Consider the following 19,748-nt stretch of genomic DNA (forward strand, 5'->3'; position numbering starts at 1 on the left):
TATTGCAAGTCTACAAAATATTATTTCGATCTAAGCAACTCAACATCAAATTTAATGCATTAAATTTAATGTGCGTTATATATATGTACAACACAGTCATCGTAAATTTGCAGAGGATAAAACTTCAGGTTTAATTTTATCCTCTAAATTTGCAGATGAATAAGTAATGGGAACCAGGGCATATATAATTACAATATATATGTTTTAAATATATTATTATTATTATTATAATAGTTCCTAAAGAAATAGGCTAAGGAAGGAATCCCATGGAGATTTGAGTAATCCTCATTCAGCATCATATCTGTGATAGATTTTCTTTTTATATAGAAAAACTACTCTATAGAAAGTAGGAATATCTCCTATGTACACATTTTTATATATTTTTTTTCTTCTTGTTATAATTACGTATATTAAACGGACAAGCAATTCTTTGTACAAACAAAGAGGAACGTTGATTGTTCCACGGGTAGGCGTAGTTGAGTTGGTATTTAGTAAATTTATATTAATAGATAAGAGTTTGAGTTGTAGGTATAGCAAAAAATTCTATCATTTAGGAAATATTTCACGGTGAGACCAATGACCAAGAACACTTGGTAGGAGTACTATCACATTTTGCATCAAACGAGGAACGTTCAGAGGATCAGACTTTTGTAGGAACAAGAAGAACCAAATCTGTGAGCATCCGAGCTGCAAGCACTGGCTGCGTCGGACTCAAAGGGAATTTTTATTGGCCGTTCGACAACACAGTGGACACCATGGATAAAGTGCGTGTTTATTTTCTGCTCTTTGTCTACTTGTGTCTTTTTGACTCAAAAGTGATCATGACCTCACAGAAAAACTTGTGGACCTTTTGACTGGATTCATTATATATATACACGAAAATTATATGTATATAATCATTATCTAAAAGATAGCACAACTTAATTTATTATACAGCCGAAAGAAAAGAGAAATGTCCTTAAATTTGATAGTTCATTAAATAAAAAAATTAATTTAAATAATAATTTTAAAGAATTAATTTATTTTAAATTTGAGTTAGGATAATTACCATATCAAATCAATTTAAACACTCAAAGCTCAACTCAGCTGGATCTATTTACCGTAGTTCTGGTTGGTGTTTCGAATCATCTACGCATCAGAATATTTATATATTTCTGAAACTGAGTGGGCGGATGATGCACGTAAATCCAACACCAGCTACACCCTCCTCATAAACAAAGTAAAAGATGATCCCCCACACATCACATCAGATTCCACAAGCACGCTGTCCATGGCACAGTGGGGAGGACCTCCTTGAATTCCAAGCCAGTGTTACTCCCAACATTCCAAGATTCCACCATCAAATCGACAATGATAGAGGAGCCTTCTTAAGTAGCTTCAATTGTTTATTCTTCATTTAGCTTCCCTTCTGTCTTGGCGCTGCATGCCTTGTCATTTCCTTGGCCTTCTCGCCATTACTTTTACATGAAGCAACACAACACGTACATATATTGTTTAAGACATTTACCAATGTTGTTTCAGTGCTCAGGTGCCAACGTTGTTTGTTTTTGTTTTGTTTTTGTAAACAAAGTGGTTAATATTCTTTCCAACAGAGTTAACATATATAAACCTATGTAAAATACTAAATTATAGAATGATATCCTTCTATGACTTCCACAATCATGTTTAATACGTGTTTCACAATCTAAGCCTTGTTTACGTTTCTTAAACTCATTATTGTAATGAACACGTACATAAGTTCTTCAAATTCATTTGTTATAAAAATAATTGGGTTTTCTCATTAATCATCCACTATGAGACATTGGTTAATGAATCATACTTGATATAATTTTGTGACTTGTAAGTTCATGAATCAAATTTCTGCTTTCTGCAATTCTACTATACCTCGAATTCGAGTTTGATTTTTCTTTTCACATAAACTGTTTCTCTTATCCAGTTCTGCATCACTTCCCACTACGTACGTGATCGAGCACGTTGAAGCAAGACGAGTTTCTTCCTCGTTAAGCATACAACAGTACTCTACAATATGATATCAATATCAGTATATATATGTTCATGTACATCAGACGTCAGAATTAAGAAGACATGTAGTACTCATTAATATAATTAACACAAAACGAATGTTCTAGCCTTACTCTATATACTACTTTCCTTTAAACAAATATCCAATCTCCTGTCTCACCGAGTAGGAAGGAGATCAGGAGGTCCAACTCATCGTTAATCAATAAAGCAAAAGTTGCAAAGTTCATGCTTCCCTAGCAGAAGAATACTACATTAATTCAGACACATTGTGTGCATCCCACTCCACTGCATGCCATGCTGATAAACTTGTCTTGATGTAACTCTCTCTCTCACACACACACATACACACAGAGAGATGCACTAGTGCAATGCACACCTGCTTGCTTTGGAATCAGTTTGCAGTACTTCTCGTACATTAACATTGCCTGACCTTTTTTTGCTTTTTCTTGGCTCCATCTCCTCTCAGATTTCCAGTTTCCAATTCTACTACGTTTGTATGTGCCAGCCACACCCACCCCTCACTGATCACATCTGACAATTAAAACCGAGCTGCAACTTCTCTCTCTTTTTTCCTTTTCCTTTTATTTGTTCATTATCACGGCCTCGGGCGACCTTTATTCTCTCTTGAGGGAGAGCTGAGAGGAGAACGGCCTTGGTGTTTGGGAAAGGCAAGAGGACCCAGATTCCCTGGACCCCTCTCGAACAAATCGCTAGCTACTGCCTCATGAAGCATTCTCCTTCTTGGCCATTTCATCAAACACCTTTCTTTCTTCCTAGCATACATGCGTGCAATTCTTCTGCAACCCCATGGAGCCTAGGAGTTGGAATTAGGGTTTTGATTTTTGTGAGATATGACGAGTAAGACCGGATCGGAGTGATGATATAGAGAGAGAAAGAAGAGTGGCGGTTGCGTGCTCTCTCTTATTGGAGGAAGAGCCCTGAAATTATCTAACCAACAAGACACTGAGCAAATAAAGAGGTTGTCTTTCTGTCTCTTATATCATCTACATGTGTAGTGTAGTGTAGTATGCATGCATAGATTATTCACTCATGCTTGATACCAATTGATAATATATAGAAGTTGAGCTTTAATCTTGTGCTGATAATATTTCTACAAATCTTTGCGTGCATACTCAAGCTTACAGTTGTCCTCTCCATATTATCATTAAGGGACACAATTTGCTACACTATTAGTGAAATCACCACTAATATAAGTTCTTAATTAATTTTCACGAAGAAGAACATGTGCATGCGTGCATGGAATGGTGGTCAAAATTTGGATCATGAGAGCTTTAATCTGCAAGGAATAATCATACAGAAAAAAAGAGGGTCAAAAAAGGTTTCATTTGGCAATATATTGTTTCATTAAAGCAAGATTTGTATAAATATATAACAAGGTTGAAGAAGGAAGCTTTTCCAAGGAAATTTTCTCGAAAGTAGAGATCATTTTTTTGTTGAAGTAGCACAAAACAAGATGGGAATTCTAGAAAGAGTCCGAATTAGCTTGCCTTAAATTCAGCATATATATAGAAGTTTCTAAGTTTAAAGAAAAATTATGATTCCACATGAGAATATAAAAATTAATGAACGTACATAATTTGAAAAAAAAAATTGATCCAATCTTTACTTATGAGATGGCCGTTTAATTTGTATCCAACAAAACTTCACATAGTAATTTCTTTAAATTTAAAATGCTGATGAAGGATTGAAATACCTACTTACTTACTTAATTAATTAATTAAAAAGTTCATGTCCTTGAATTTTGAACGTATCGATGTTGATGAATATTACACAATGAAATATAACGCATTGAAAGAAAAGAAATTAACACCAAACTGTAATTAAGATGCATGGTAGCAATCTAATAAATATTAACCAAACTGTAATTAAGTTACACAGAAAGAAAAGAAATTAACAGTACCAATTCACGATCTAAATCAAGAACCTACATCTAGGAACAAGTTAATTAAAATTTCCAGTTGTTCACTTTTCTGGCAGTAACCGATCGATTCCAAAAACCCTAAGCTTCCATGTTAAAACTGGTATAAAAGGCCACCAAAGGATCAGATCGGATCGGAGCCATGCACACAATTACATTTGTATTTATATATCTATATAGATATATTAATTAATTACCCTGATGACGAGTTGAATCCCGGGATATCCCAGCCACCGGCGGCGCCGCCACTGCCTCCGACATCGCCGCCGCCGTTCCAGAATTGGTCGTCGCGCGAAACTCCGAGATAGTTTCTCGGAAAGTTATGCGGGTGTTGGCTGTCTTCCATTTTTACAGAAGCAAGCTGAGAGATGAGCTCGGAATTGGAGTGCTTCGACATTGTAGCTTGCCCAGGGAATAATCCGCCGGAGAATCCACTCCCTTCCCCGCCGTAAGGGTATTGCCCGGAAATCGACTGAAGTGGCAGCGGCGGCGGCGGCGGAGGTAGGTGGTGGTCTAGTATATTCCCACCTCCGAATAAAGGAAACTGTTGCATTTGCTGAAGCCTTAAGCTCTCGAGCCCCACGACTCCGGCGCCAATGCCGCCAGCGAGGTGGTAGTCGGCGGCGTCGACGGGGGGTTGCATGCCGGAGAAGCTCGTCGTCCCGAAGTTGAAGTCCGGCGGCAGCGGATGCAACGAGGACTCCATGAAGGGTAACTGCGAGTGGAAGACGAAATGGGGCGGCGTGATTGCACCGGAGGAGGAGGCGGCGGCGGCGGAGGAGGTCTTGGAGGAGCTGGCCGCGGAGGGCTTGCTGCGCTTGTTGCGGCGGCACCCTCCTCCGACGGGGACGCTGCGGAGCGCGCCGCCGCGGGTCCAGTAGCGGCGGCAGGTCTTGCAGAAGTGGCGCGGCTGGGAGAGCGAGTAGTTGTTGAAGTAGCAGAACTTGGTGTTGGTGGAGTCGCAGCGCGGGCACTTGAGCCCCGGCTCCGGCTGCGGGATCTTGGCGAGCCGCGCCTGGTCCGCCATAGACCCCGGCCGGATCGACCCGGCCGCCATCCCCGTCTCCGTCCGCTGCGCCGCCGCCATTCCCGCAGGCGGAAGCTGAGAAACCACACCGCTGCTTCCTTGCCGACGAGCTTGCTGCTGCAATTAATAGCCAATCAGCACATACATAATTAAGGCACGCACTAAAAGAAAGTCGTAAGAATTTTTAGAATTAATTATTTTTCTTCTTATGGCTTTAATTTTAGGAGTGAAGAAAACGGGAACAGAGAGGGAGGAGGGAAGCTCCTAATTCCACTCACCTGGTTCCAGTTCGGTGGATCAAGATAGAGAGGAACGGATGGAAAAACCATGTTTGCTATTTGGATTTCTCGATCTTCTTCTTTACTAATTCCTTCCTTCCTTCCTCCCTTTAATTTTGTTCCTTTAAGACTTTCCTTTTTGACGCAATTTTGATGATGAGGCCACAAGTCGCTGTGCTGAATCACAGCCACAAGCAGATGCCGGAGGAGAAGAAAAAGAAGGAATGAGGAACAAGAAATCAATAAGAAAGGGAAAAGGAAGAGGCGATGGGTCTCTCCTGTACTCCTTTTTATAACACGGAATTAAGCTAGCGCAGTGTGCGTTTAGTAGAGTAGAGGGAGAGACGGAGAGAGAGTGTGAGAGAGGGATCCTTAGCCAATAAGATTAAAGAGGAATGGCAAATGCAGGGGATGGGCGGAAAGCTGAAGTGATGGCTGACAAGAGAGGATGATTCGAGAGTGCCATTGGCGTCAGGATTATCTGTGTGGAAAGAGCAGCGAGACTGTGAAAGGACGTTGATTCTTCTTCGACCGGATCGATATATATACACACAATATACACTTTAATTCCACCGTGAACATCTTGAATTAGAATACCTTTGGAACTTTTAACAGGTACGTATCAGAGTGATGTTGAAACTGAAAAGAGCTAGAATATTTATCCTCATCTTTCATGTTTGTGAAAACAAAATGCAATTTATATTTAGTAGAAAGATTTAATTCTGATTAAATTAAGGTGAAGATCTTATCTATTATTAAATTAAGTAGAAATGACTTGAAATCTAAGATATGCACCTAACTTTGTTCATTCGCATTAGAATAAAGCATTTGAAGAGGTAAAATGAATAATTAAAGTCAAATTTTAAAATAAAAAAATTTGTTTTTACAATATTAAAAAAATTTTTTTTTGAAAAGAATCAAAACCTAATTTAGAAATTAATTCCAAAAGTTATTTGAAAATTTTAAATTTTCTATATTTTTAAGGAAGCATGTCGAGAATTTTTTTCAGGAAAATGGATAAAGCACATTAACCGAACTTGGGCCGATTTAATTAAAAAAAAAAAGAAAAATATAATGAGATTATTAATTTCGAAACATTATTTTTTCTTGAGCTTGGTCGTTGGCCACGTAGGCAGTCTTACCCTGTGCTGTGTGGGACCGCGTAGGCACAGATCGAGCTCGACGTCTGAGCTGGCTGTGTGCAGGGCGTGCCACTTGGCACGGCCTGAAACCCCCGCTCGGCTCCCGCATTAAGTTGGCCCCGGCCGGTTTGACGCGATGCGGATAAACCGGAGATGACCGCGGCCGAGAAGTAATCGGTAAGTGGAGAGTTGGGAGCTGAAGGTGGAAAAAGAGGAAGGAAAGAGGGGAGCGTGGCTGCCATGTCTGCTGGGATCTGCGGAAAGCGTCTAGGGTTGGAGGAATTTTTCGGATCTCCAGCTTCGCCGCCTCCGTCGGCCAAGAGATCGCGCTGCGGACGCTACGGATCTGAGGATTTACTCTCAGTGCTCCTCCGCATGTTCCCTTCCATGGATCGGGAGGTAATTCTTCTTTATTCTATCTCTCTGTGTTCGCACCCTTTGTCTGTTAGCTTCAATCTGTGTCCTCGCTATTTTATTTGTCGTTGCTCATTAATTTGTTAGAACTCTATGAGTCATTGACTGACGACTTGTAATATTAAGATCAACGACGGATGTCTTGATTCTTTTTCCCCCTCTATTTTGTGCTCTTTATCCTATCGAAATTTTAAACATTGATTTCCAGGAGTGGACAATTGAAGAAAGTTTGACGATAACGTTGATTGGTTGAAATTTTCGTCTTTGGCTCAAACCTTTTTGGTTTTCTCTGATTAAGGGAGCTACAAACATGAGAGGAAAATGCACTCTTCTCTTTTCATGTGGGTTTGTGAAGTTTCAGAGAGAATAGTTTGAGAAACAGGATTTATGAGTTAATCAGATTACCATCCACCTAAAATGTATAATCTAGGGCTGTAAACAAGTCAAATCGAGCCAAGCTTTGTGGTTGTCTAACTTGTTTAATAAGGTAACCAAGAAACAAGCTGTTAAAATGAATGTTCAAGCTTTGCTTGATTTCTTTATTATGAACTTGAGCTTGGTTTGAGTTTGGCTTAAGCTTGGTCATTTGGATGCTATCGAGTTCTCAATTCAAACTTATTTGATTGTTTGAAACTTTTAAATTTTAAGCTTGTTTGATTAGTTATTGAGTTTGATAATAGAAATTTGCTTGTTCATTTTTAAATTTTTTTATTTATTTAGCAAGTTGATAAGAATTTTATTGATGAACATGGTTCACGAACGTTAATGAGCTGAGCACATATGTGTCCAAACTTGTTCGTATAGTTAAACGAATTGTTTAAGCTTGTTCATTTAATTGATCTTGTGTATATTGAATGAATATAAACAATCTCTTATCAAGCCGAACACTAATCTTGTTAATGAACATTCGGTTCATTTACAGCCCAAATACTTCTTCTCCGGCAACTAATTAGTAAGTATCGGGAACAGAAGTAATACTTACATTTGATATTTGTCAACCTAGAAAAAATTATGATAGAGTTCTAAGGAAAATTACATGGAGAATTTTAGAAAAGAGAGGTATTAGCATAATGTATATTGAACTAATTAAGGATATATATAAGGATGTAATGACAAGAGTGAAGACCGAAGCGTTTCCCATAAAAATAAGGGTCAACTTTAAGTCCCTATCTTTTTACACTAATCCTAACAAACTCACTAGACACATCCAAGATATGGTACCGTGGTTTATATTTGATCCGGCGGTAAAAATCCGGAACCCCATAAGGAGTCAACGCTGAGGGGAGGTCAAAGGGTCTAGTGGTTCGCCAGAAAAGGGCAAGCCGACCGGACTCAGAAGAAAGGGAAATCTGATAGTAAAAGGCACCCTGGTAGGGACCAGGGTTCCGACGCTCAAATAAAACAGTGCGTAATGACCGAGCGGAAGGAGGTGCCGCCCGGACGGCGCAAAGAATCAAGCCCGTCCGGACGACGTTCATCGCCCGCTCGGCGGGCCGGGCACCCCCGTCAGACGGTGGGTAAAAGACGGGGACGTCTGCTGACAGCCGTCAAGTCGTATGGCTATGCCATACTTCTAGTCTGACAACGGGTGGTCCTGCCATCCCATCAAAGGACATGCTCGACGGTGGTAGCATGGTGTCAGGTAAGCTCTCTGACAAGTGCATACCGTGGTATGAGTTGCTGACACGTACGCACCTCGGTAGGCGTACATCAGTTCCTTCTCCATCCTATATAAAGAGGCTATTACTTCGCCGAAGGTACGTATGATACAAGCTTGGCAGCCATTTTTTCCACCACTTACCTGACTTGAGCGTCGGAGGGTCGTCGCCGGGAACCCCTTCCCGGCTAGACTCTTGTGCAGGATCGCTGGAGCTTCGTTCGACCAGCCGGAGATTCACTTCATCGACTAGGAGCGTGCCACGTGCCCAGCGTCCTTTGGTTCAACGATTCGGACAGGATCAAATTGGCGCCGTCTGTGGGAACGCTCCTGCATCCGATCGGAAACAATGGACGAGGCTGGACGACAACACACGGTGACGCTTTCTAGGGAAGAACTCGACGCTCTGGTCGAGATAAGGGCCGCCAAAATTGTTGAACAAAAGCGCTCCTGTCCCAAAATTCTGACCGCCCAGTAACTTGATAAACTCCATCCACCGTCGATTCCACCCTCCGTATTAGTCAGCCCACGTTAGAGGCCCAGATGATTTGAAGGCCTACGTGAAATTACTGGAGCAAAGATGAATAAAGCGAATACACTTAAAATTCATCAACCAATGTATCATTAATTTACCAAAACGTTTTGCGATCGGCGAGTACAATGGAACAACGGACCCGGATGACCATCTGGGTAAGTTTGACAACACAGCCACGCTCCACCAATACACCGATGGAGTGAAATGCCGCGTCTTTCTTACCACCCTCTCGGGGTCTGCTCAACGGTGGTTCCGGAGGCTGCCGGACAGATCCATCACGAGCTTCAAGGAATTCCGAACGGCCTTCCTCCACCACTTCGCCAGTAGTCGGCGGTATCAAAAGACAAGTGTCAGCTTGTTCGCTATCAAGCAAGAGCCGAGAGAATCGCTTCGAGCTTACATTCAGAGATTCAACCAAGTGGCGATGGACATCCCAACGGCCACTTCGGAGACGATGATGAACGCCTTCACGCAAGGCCTTGCGGATGGGGACTTCTTCCGGTCGCTAATCCGAAAGCCGCCCCGGGACTATGATCACATGCTACATCGAGCCAACGAATATATAAATGTGGAAGAAGGTCAAGCCGGTCGGTGACGTCGGCAAGCTTGAAGCTCCATGGGCGGGTCCTTTCAAAATCATCGAAAAGCTCCGCTCGGGCGCGTATTATCTGGAGGATGAGGACGGTCGGCAGCTAGATAGACCGTGGAGCGCGAACCACCTCCAGCCTTATCGAGCGGGGTGAAAGGTGTATCACTGTAAATCACCATGTGTACATTTTTCGACTGATTACTGAAAATGCAGAAATGAAAAGTCAAAAGAGCGAAAATAAGGCATTATCATCGAAAAACGAAGGCCCCGTGCCGCTCGGCCGGAGGTATATGGGTCGAGCCAAGCGCTCGAAAATCGAAGGCCCCGTACCGTTCGGACGGAGGTAAATTATCCAAGCCAAAATGCTCGACGAAATAGACCATGAGCCGCGCTGGGTGACAGGTGCGCTAAATATAAATGTATATACTTTTTCGTCGCCTATATGCTTGCGATGCAGGAAGCAAAAAGATAAAAACACATTGAGCATTCTCCGATGAACGGCTTGAAGACCCCGAGCTGTTCGGCCGGGCTGCATACTAGTGTGGCAGGAAGGAAAACCAAAACCCTGCGCTGATCAGGGTGATAGAGGGAGGTTATTACCTGGAGCGAAGGCCTGAGCCGTTCGGCCAGGTACATTTTAGCCGATATTACCTCGGGGATGATTATGCACAAGCCCAGCGCTCGACGACGAAGGCCGAGCCGTTCGGCCGGGTGTGTAGTCTCACTGGGACGCCGAGGAGCCCCGTCGTTAAAAATCGAGAGCCGCGCCGACCGGCTATAAATATCCGCGCCGACGAGCCCCGTCGTTAAAAATCGAGAGCCGCGCCGACCGGCTATAAATATCCGCGCCGACGAGCCTCGTCGTTAAAAATCGAGAGCCGCGCCGACCGGCTATAAATATCCGCGCCGACGAGCCCCGTCGTTAAAAATCGAGAGCCGCGCCGACCGGCTATAAATATCCGTGCCGTCGAGCTCCGACGATAAATATCGAGAGACGAGCCGGCGTCTATAAATAATCCGAGCGGACGCGCCGACGAGCCCCGTCGTTAAAAATCGAGAGCCGCGCCGACCGGCTATAAATATCCGCGCCGACGAGCCCCGTCGTTAAAAATCGAGAGCCGCGCCGACCGGCTATAAATATCCGCGCCGACGAGCCCCGTCGTTAAAAATCGAGAGCCGCGCCGACCGGCTATAAATATCCGTGCCGTCGAGCTCCGACGATAAATATCGAGAGACGAGCCGGCGTCTATAACTAATCCGAGCGGACGCGCCGACGAGCCCCGTCTTTAAAAATCGAGAGCCGCGCCGACCGGCTATAAACATCCGAGCACGAAGTAAAAGATGGTTAATCAGAATTAAAAAATGCGAGCAAGTGAACGAGCACCATCAGTGGTGCCGAGCGGAAGAGTTTTAAAAAAAAAAAAAAAAACACTTAAAGTTGGGACGAGGGAAAAATTTCTCGCTAAAATAGGAAGGAACAGAAGATTGTCTAATATGCAAGCCAAAAAAGTCATTTACACAGATAATCGGGGCCGAACGGCGGGAATTCAAAAAGAAGTTAAACAGAAACGCTCCTCACACATCAAAATCAAAAAGAGCGTCGGGGATGGTGCCCATCACGCTCGCCAGATCCTCGTCGGGGATGGTCAGCTCGGCAGACAGGTGACCTTTGGTCTTCAGATAGCCCACCGCCGCCTTAATAGCCTCCTCGAACGTGAGGGATATCTTGTCGGTAAACTTCTCTCCGAAGTCTTCCGAGCGGAGGAACGCCTTCCTCACTTCGTCCGAGCGGGCCGACTCCCCCTCTTGATATTCCTTGAGCGCGGCATGGGCAGCGTCACTAGCGGCTTGTAGATCCTTCAAGTCCCCATCGAATCTTTGGAGATCAGCCGAGCGGCTCTCTTTTTCGGTGGCCAGCAGAGCGTCGAGGTCCTTGATGCGTTGCTCCAGCCCCCGGATCTCCACCTTCATGTGGTCCATATCGTTGATGGCCTGTCGCTTCCGAGTGGTCGCCGTCTGGATCTCCTTGTCTCGTTGTTTAATCATTGTTTCGAGCCGAACGACCTTGCTCGCCAGATCAGCAGCTCGTTTCCGCTCGGCTTCTAGTGATTTCTTGGCCTTCTCCAGAGCGGCCGTTGACTGCCTGGCATCCCCCGCCGTTTTTTGTTTCTTCAGTTCCTCCTCCAGCTCGGCCAACCGATCGCTAATGGCGATCTGCTCCACCCAGTTCTGCTAGCAAACACGAGCAGGTTAAAAACTTCAAATAAGAGAGAAAGGAAGGGGAGGGGCTATACCCCGGTCAAGGTTGCTGTCGTCGAGCTGCCCGGGAGTCAACTTGGCTATACGACTCCGAGCATCTATCCAAGCTTGCGCGAGAGGACCCGTCAGGGTGATCATCTGCTTAGGAAACACCGGTCGATCGGCGGCAGCCATGTACGCCTCTGAAGGGAGGCGCAGAACGGTTTTAAGTAGATTCTGGCCGCTCGGCCTGCTCTGAGATGGCCCGCCAGCAGAAGAGGTGGGTAGCTCGCCTAAACGCCTGAGACGTCGTCGAGTCCTCGAAGGGCCGGACGGCGGCACTTCCAAGCTGGCCCTCGGAGAATCCTGAGGGGTAGGGGTACTCTCGACGGAAACTGTTCCGGACAGCACCGGCGCATCTACACCCTGCTCAGGTTGTGGCTCATCAAGTGTAGAGGCAGGTGCAGATTCCGATCGCCGGCGTTTCCGAGTGCGCAGCGGCACATCATCGGCCGAACGGCCCTCCACTTCAGCTTCACTTGCATGTTCTATATTGCCCGTGGCCTCATCAGGAGGGGCAGGGGCGTCCGGGGCTTCTGGGACCGTTGGCGTCCCCTCACCTTCTTCGCCGGCTGGATCAGCCGGAGCAAGACCCCGTTCGGCGGCCTCCTTGCTCGTCACCGCTTCAATCCGAGCGGCCTTCAGTTTGAGCTTCTCAGTGGCTTTGGCCCTCCACATGACCTCAGCTGCAGAAACAGAGAATAAATCAGTTAGAACAAAATAAAGGGGCAGATAGGGAAGCTTACTCATGCTACAAGGCAGGTCGGCTGGTGTAGAAGACAAGCCGAATATGTGCATTACTCCTGGGAGAAGCATCTTGTCAATGTGATAGCGCTGACCGACTAGCTGTTCGACTGCGTGGAGATAGTCTGCGTCACCTCTAAACTTGCCGAGCTCCGGTTGGGCCGGCATAGCTGTCTGCCACTTGGTGCGGAAAGTCGGCCGCTCGGGAAAGCGTATATAGAAAAAATGCTCCTTCCAGTGTTTGTTGGAGCTCGGCATATTATCGAAAAGGACGAAGCCTATCCTAGATTGGAAAACAAAGGTGCCCCACTCGGCTTGCTTGGGATAGTAGAAGTAGTGGAAGATTTTTGGGGTTAAGGGAATGCCGTTCAGCTTGAACAAAACTACCACTCCGCTCAGCAATCTAATAGAATTGGGAACTACTTGGCCGAGCGGAATGCGGAAATAGTTGCAAACTTCTAAGAAAAATTTGTGAGGAGGAAAACGTAGTCCGGCCAGGAATTGATCACGGAAGAAGACAACAGTGCCGGACGGAGGATCGTTAGGCCGATCGGAAGGCGTGGCTAACGCTATTTCGTGGTCGGTCGGTAGGTCATATGCTCGAGTAAGGCGCATGGCGTCTTCCTCGTCGAACCGACTTTCCATGTTCGAGTACTAAAGACCCGGAGCACCGCCGGTTGACTGCGAGGTACTGGTCATGATCGAAAGGCCAGAATGCGGGATAGAAGAAGATGGTTCAAGCGATGGAAGAAAACCGACTGACAAGGATGATTAACAGAAAGAGGAATGCGTCTGGAGCGAGAAAAAGGATCTTACAAACGAGGGAGATGATCGGAAGTTGCCGTGTGATCGTCGGAAAATCTGAGCACAAAGTCGCCGGCGAAAGGAGGAGTGACAGGAATCTGGAAACGAAGAAGACGAAATGCGGCGGAAACCGAGTCAAGGGTCTTATATCGCCGCCCGGAAACGATCTCCACCGTCCGATCCAGGTCATCGATATCGAGGTTGTCATCGGATCGTCCGTTTCAAACGGCGGCTGTCCCATCGGAAGTGACGCAACTGCCATACTCTGACAAATGCACGGTAGCCACGTGTCAGCCGGTTACTAGCCGCATTTAATGAGCTCCTCTTACCGTGCGCAGAGCACGTGATGGGTAGTGTAGGAGAACAACGGACATCGATTCCAAGAAAGTACAAGGCATGGACAGAGTATCGCCGAACGGAAAGATATCGCCGCTCGGCTAAGCATCCTTATGCATGGCCGAGCGGCCTAAGGCAATGATCATTGTTCGACAGATCGGCGGTCCAGTCAGTCGGACTTTGCCTCCTTCGACTAGACTCGAGAGGAAGGCAAGTGATCCGGCGGTAAAAATCCGGAACCCCATAAGGAGTCAACGCTGAGGGGAGGTCAAAGGGTCTAGTGGTTCGCCAGAAAAGGGCAAGCCGACTGGACTCAGAAGAAAGGGAAATCTGATAGTAAAAGGCACCCTAGTAGGGACCAGGGTTCCGACGCTCAAATAAAACAGTGCGTAATGACCGAGCGGAAGGAGGTGCCGCCCGGACGGCGCAAAGAATCAAGCCCGTCCGGATGACGTTCATCGCCCGCTCGGCGGGCCGGGCACCCCCGTCAGACGGTGGGTAAAAGACGGGGACGTCTGCTGACAGCCGTCAAGTCGTATGGCTATGCCATACTTCTAGTCTGACAACGAGTGGTCCTGCCATCCCATCAAAGGACATGCTCGACGGTGGTAGCATGGTGTCAGGTAAGCTCTCTGACAAGTGCATACCGTGGTATGGGTTGCTGACACGTACGCACCTCGGTAGGCGTGCATCAGTTCCTTCTCCATCCTATATAAAGAGGCTATTACTTCGCCGAAGGTACGTATGATACAAGCTTGGCAGCCATTTTTTCCACCACTTACCTGACTTGAGCGTCGGAGGGTCGTCGCCGGGAACCCCTTCCCGGCTAGACTCTTGTGCAGGATCGCTGGAGCTTCGTTCGACCAGCCGGAGATTCACTTCATCGACTAGGAGCGTGCCACGTGCCCAGCGTCCTTTGGTTCAACGATTCGGACAGGATCAATATTGTTTGCATATGATAATATTTGGTAGATGAGACACCTGAAGGAGTAAATGCTAAACTTGAATCTTGGCGGAAAACATTAGAAGTGAAAAGTTTTAGGCTTAGTACAGTAAAAATATAATATCTATAATTTATGTTTAGTAATATTATAGACATAATAAGATAATTATTAAGATAGGAGATGACGAGTGATCTATAATTGAGAGTTTTAAGTATTTAGGATTATTTTTATAAAAGGATGGAGGATTGAAAGAGATGTCTTATATATAATACAAGCGGAATTGTTGACATAGAGGAGAGTGTCAGATGTTTTTTTGTAAGCGTAAAGTACCCCTAAAACTTAAAGGAAAACGTATACTTAGATGATCAATAAATAATCCAGTTAGGCAATGTGAAACTATGACAAATGTGCACATTGAATGAGGAAGTGGAAAATAAAAAAAGACTTAGTTAGCAACAATAAAAGAAAATAAAATTTATTTAAATATAAATGATGATATAGTAGGGGATAGAGTCCAATATCGTAGAATGATCCATATAGCTGACCCCATTTAATGGGATAATACTTGGTTGTTGTTGTAGTATTCTTATTATTATCAGTTTCCTAATTATTTTTCATCTTGGATTCAAGGAATTTAGAATATTTTGCAAGTTGTAGAGCAACCCTTGAGATAACTTCATATGACAACGTCTGATTGCATCACACTTTTCACAGCTAAGTTGTGGAAGTGCAAGTATGAGGATCTTTTGATGCCAAATTTTCCAACTGATGCATTTAAGTTTCCTTTTCCCCAAATCACACACTCTAGATTGTTTTTTTCTTCGAGCATTCTTCTCCTTTTTTTTGTTTTGTTTTTGTTTTTGTTTTTGTTTTTGTGTTTTGCATACCCAGAATACCGTTGGTGTATGATTTGGAAAAACAAAGCATGCGGATGAATTTAGAGGAAAGAAAAGAAAACGCAGGTGCTTCCGTTGGAAAATCTGCTGCAAAATAGGCCCTCCTGGTCTAAGCTCCTTTTTCTTTTTAATTTTTTTTTTATGGTTCAAGCTTAATCATATTTGACAACAAAAATGTGATAATAAATTTGCAAGAGAGAAAGCTATACAAAGAAATTATTTTAAATGGGTGAATAGGGTCATCAAGAAGTTTTTACAAAAACACCTTGTTGAGCATTTTTAACTCAAAAAATTGCTCTTGTCAACTTGAATGAAGAGGAATTTTCTTCTTATGCCTCCCACCTTTGGTATATATTTTTTTTGGCCAAAATAAGTTCACTCCTTTAACCAATTTAAACTAAATAAGAATTTTTTTTTTTACAACTTTCACTCTTATAACCTGTTAATATTTTCTACTAAAAAATACTTAAATTCGAGCCATCAAAAGATATTTAGGAAGAAAAAAGAGGCTAATTTTTCCAAGCCATGGGTATCCCGTGGCAGATATTTTAGTGGTCGTAGTTAAATTTCACTTTCTTCAAAACTATGCGTGCTATTTTGTTCTCCCAAATCACACGCTAGAGGTATCTTGGATAAGTAAAAAGACGGGTGTAATTTTAGAAAAAACAAAACAGGATACATGAAATGGAAACTTAGAAACACTCGTTGGAAAATATGCATAGCATTTCAAATTTATTTTACTTCGCTAGTCACTTTTGTATACTCACTGGGCCAAGAAAACTTGTTATATATCGGCCTAACTTTTAACTGCAAGTTCTTAGCAAGTATTTATATGTGGTCTCCATTTTTGTATGTTGTTTTACTTTTATGAATAAATGCCCAATTTGGCATTGAATTCTGTTTTGCTTTTATGGACGAACGCCCAATTTTATGTTTCAAAATGTATTTCTTGCTGCTTTGGGACACCACTATTTTTCTACTCAAGTTATTTTTTTTTGAAGATGTGTTGAATGAGTAGTAATTACAAATTTTGAGAGAGGTTTCCTACTTTTTCAGTTGGTAAAATATTATCTTGCCTTTCCATACCTTTCAACTAAGGTGCTTATCTGTAACTTTTTGCCCCAGGTTGTTGAAACAGTTTTGAATGCTCATGATCACAAAATTGACAATGCCATCAAGAGTCTCAATGCTTTGTGCCTCGGTGATGGTTCCGTGAGTCTTGAAGGAGTTAACTCGATCTTAAAATCAAGTGCTCTGGAAGGTTAGTAGTACCTGCTCATTTACTCTGACAAGGGTCGATACATGTATGTCAGTTGAGTTCACTGGTGATACGCTAATTTGGTATGTGGAAGCTATAGGCATTGCTTAAGAGTTGACCTTCTATTGCATTACACTACTCAGGTGCATTGAGGTCTCAGGCATTTGAAGATAAGGTTGAGTTCTCTCAGAATGGCGTAGGTTCTCAACCTGTAGAGTCCCAAAATGGATCTTCTTGGGTAGATTTATTTGTACAGGAAATGATGGATGCTGCGGATTGGGATGACGTTCGTAGCCGTGCTATGAAGATCCTGGAAGTATTTAAAGGAGATGTTGTTACCCGCACCTCGACCGCCATGGAGGTAGATGGTCTCCACAAATATGCCATTCATGATATTATCTGCTAATTGCCCTTTTTATCTATTTTTGTTGGGTCAAGCAGAACGAGAACAATTCCTCGAAAGAACAACTGCAATGTTTATTGAGAGAGAACCAAATCCTAAAGAAAGCTGTTGCAGTCCAGCATGAGCGGAATACAGAGAATGAGGAGAAGATTAAGGAGGTGCAACATTTGAAGCATGTGATTGGCCAGTATGAAGAACAAGTCCGGGCACTGGAGGTAATGACGAGTTGCTCATCGTTATAAGTTTTCTAGTTCAAATGCTACGACCTGGCAAACGCTCTTCACATAACTTTCCAACTCGATTCGAAGATATTCTCTTTTGTAGAATGCTTAAACACCAATTGCCTTTTGCAGATGAGTAATTATACATTGATGGTACATCTTCAGAGAGCACAAGATGCCAGTTCCAATATTGACATGTGAACATTGCGTGACCATTTTAGCGAAGGAGACTCCCTTTACGTGACAAATTATCGGAATAGGTATATTGTTACATGAGGTGAATGCGTCAACAAGGAGGTTTTTTTTTGTGCTATTGTTTTTGTTTTCTGTTTTATAGAAAGCCCTTGATTGACATCTGTAATATAATACCTGCTAATAACTATTTCGTGTAAATTTTTAACGCCAGGGACAAATCATCGAACAGACAGTTGTCGAGAAATTGTTACGGAGAATCCACCAAATTGAAAAACAAAGCAAAACAGATGATACTATCAAAAGAATTCATTTGATTCGAGAGAAATGGAAAACATACACACCAATTTAATCTGGTGGAGGATGACAGTACAGATTACACTTCAATAATGTTCTGGTGCCCTTCACACTTCTGTGAACAATTGATGAACAACGTCATTCTCTTCTTCATGACTTCTTGCCAACTGCTCCATAAATTAGACGACAGACGTCACAGAACAAGACAAAACCACGACCAACTCTCTTTCTCTCCTCTCCATCTCCCTTCCTAGTGTGCCCGCAAACCAGCCATGGAGATTACGGATCCAGCCACTCCTCGTCGGCTCTACAACAAACCGGATCAAGAGAGCTGCGGCGGCAGCAACGTCGACGGCCGGAGCAGTGCTAATAGCTCCTCTCGCTCCTTCGACTGCACCTTCTGCAAGAGAGGGTTCTCCAACGCGCAAGCCCTCGGCGGCCACATGAACTTGCACCGCAAGGACAAGAGCAGGCTCAACTGCACCTCTCCTTGCGCCCAATTCCCCTTCGACGTTGCTGTCGTCCCCGACAGAATCGCTTGCATGTCACCCTCTTCTCGAGCGTCGAAGAGCCTCGGCGAGGATGAAGTGGAGAAGAAGGGGATGCCCGGCGTGGTGGACGCAGAATTGGATCTTGAGCTCCGGCTGGGCCGGTGACGACAAAGCTCAAGAGCAGCGGAGAGTTATTGTAATGGTGAGGAATTAAAGTACGCGACTGTTCATCGATCAATCTTTGGATTTGTTTATAACGCGGGAATAATTAATACATGAATCACCAACACTTGGTACTGGCCGTGATCATCCTGTTTGTTATTAAAAATATTTTTTTTAATAAAAGGAAAAAAATTCAGTCCATATATATATATATATATATAGATGTTCGATTGGTAGCAAAGTCCATTTGTTCAGATAGATCAATGTGGTTCTATAATATCCACTGATATTAGAATTATGGTCCTTCTAACACATTTTCACTATTTTGGATCTCAAATTATTAGCACATTTGTCGTCAAGTTTGTTGTTTATCGGATATAAAAAAAGAGGTTTATATGGTGTCAGTCCTCAGAAAGAATACCAAGAGACATATGTAGCCGAAATAAACCTAGAAATTGTGAAAAAACGACAAGGAACCTTGAAAAACCCATCAGTATGGGTTGTACCATTTGGGCAATGAACCTATACATTAAAAAAAGAATAATATACTTTGAATGCGTAACCTATATACATGTATTTGTAGATAAAGATCCTATTTTATAGTATTACTTTTATTTTGTACATAAATTTTAAGGTATTTAAAAAAAATGACTGATCATTCTATACACTTTTCAAAAATGAACTTACTAATTTTGTGATTTACAGAATAGAAATTTTCCTCGTAAAAAATGCACAAGGAATATTCCTTTCTTTCTCTAACAATTGTTACACAAGACGTCAAAAAGGAATATTAGGTCGTTAAGTTGCTGAATATCTTATGCGCTTCGTTGTTCGATAGGACCTCATTTGCGGACGGGATCGAGTCGATTACGGAATGATGCCCCTCGAGGACTCAACCCCCGCTCTACATCTCCACTCGGCTATAGAGTCTGGTCGAGCCATCTATTTAGTACGTTCGATCGGATCATAGGTCCGAGCGGGTAGACCACCGAGTCGAGGTAATTGGCTGAGTTATCTTCGAGTGACCCAGAAGACTCGGCTCCGAAGAACGCTAATGCAACTCGGGGTTCTGTCGTTCCCGAGGGACTCAAGATCCAAT

The 19,748-nt window shown here is 43.6% G+C and overlaps 3 protein-coding genes across 5 annotated transcripts; 2 read left to right on the plus strand and 1 right to left on the minus strand.

Annotated features, from left to right (window-relative positions):
* Nucleotides 1-3,878: 3,878 nt before the first annotated feature.
* Nucleotides 3,879-5,587, minus strand: LOC122003469 (dof zinc finger protein DOF5.1-like). 2 transcript variants are annotated; one of them, XM_042558578.1, is made up of 2 exons: nucleotides 5,267-5,587; nucleotides 3,879-5,102 (listed from the first exon to the last, which is right to left on the minus strand). In XM_042558578.1, exons 1-2 carry the CDS (start codon nucleotides 5,315-5,317, stop codon nucleotides 4,155-4,157), a joined length of 999 nt encoding a protein of 332 aa, XP_042414512.1. In that variant the 5' UTR covers nucleotides 5,318-5,587; the 3' UTR covers nucleotides 3,879-4,154. The 2 variants fall into 2 exon arrangements, with proteins under 2 accessions (XP_042414512.1, XP_042414511.1); XM_042558577.1 differs by having other exon boundaries at nucleotides 3,879-5,105; nucleotides 5,267-5,585.
* A 965-nt stretch (nucleotides 5,588-6,552) lies between these two features.
* LOC122004989 lies at nucleotides 6,553-18,662 on the plus strand. 2 transcript variants are annotated; one of them, XR_006118299.1, is made up of 6 exons: nucleotides 6,553-6,807; nucleotides 16,751-16,886; nucleotides 17,027-17,244; nucleotides 17,325-17,501; nucleotides 17,640-17,767; nucleotides 17,914-18,662. XR_006118299.1 is itself a non-coding variant. In XM_042559875.1 (5 exons), the coding sequence occupies exons 1-5, from the start codon at nucleotides 6,649-6,651 to the stop codon at nucleotides 17,706-17,708; spliced, it is 759 nt and encodes a 252-aa protein (XP_042415809.1). In that variant the 5' UTR covers nucleotides 6,553-6,648; the 3' UTR covers nucleotides 17,709-17,930. The 2 variants fall into 2 exon arrangements, 1 of the variants encoding a protein (XP_042415809.1); XM_042559875.1 differs by having other exon boundaries at nucleotides 17,640-17,930.
* LOC122007392 (probable transcriptional regulator RABBIT EARS) lies at nucleotides 18,269-18,652 on the plus strand. The gene has a single exon (XM_042563260.1). The coding sequence runs from the start codon at nucleotides 18,269-18,271 to the stop codon at nucleotides 18,650-18,652; it is 384 nt and encodes a 127-aa protein (XP_042419194.1).
* Nucleotides 18,663-19,748: the final 1,086 nt, after the last annotated feature.

This window comes from Zingiber officinale, chromosome 7B, assembly GCF_018446385.1.
Source record: "Zingiber officinale cultivar Zhangliang chromosome 7B, Zo_v1.1, whole genome shotgun sequence".
Classification (NCBI taxonomy): Eukaryota; Viridiplantae; Streptophyta; class Magnoliopsida; order Zingiberales; family Zingiberaceae; genus Zingiber; species Zingiber officinale.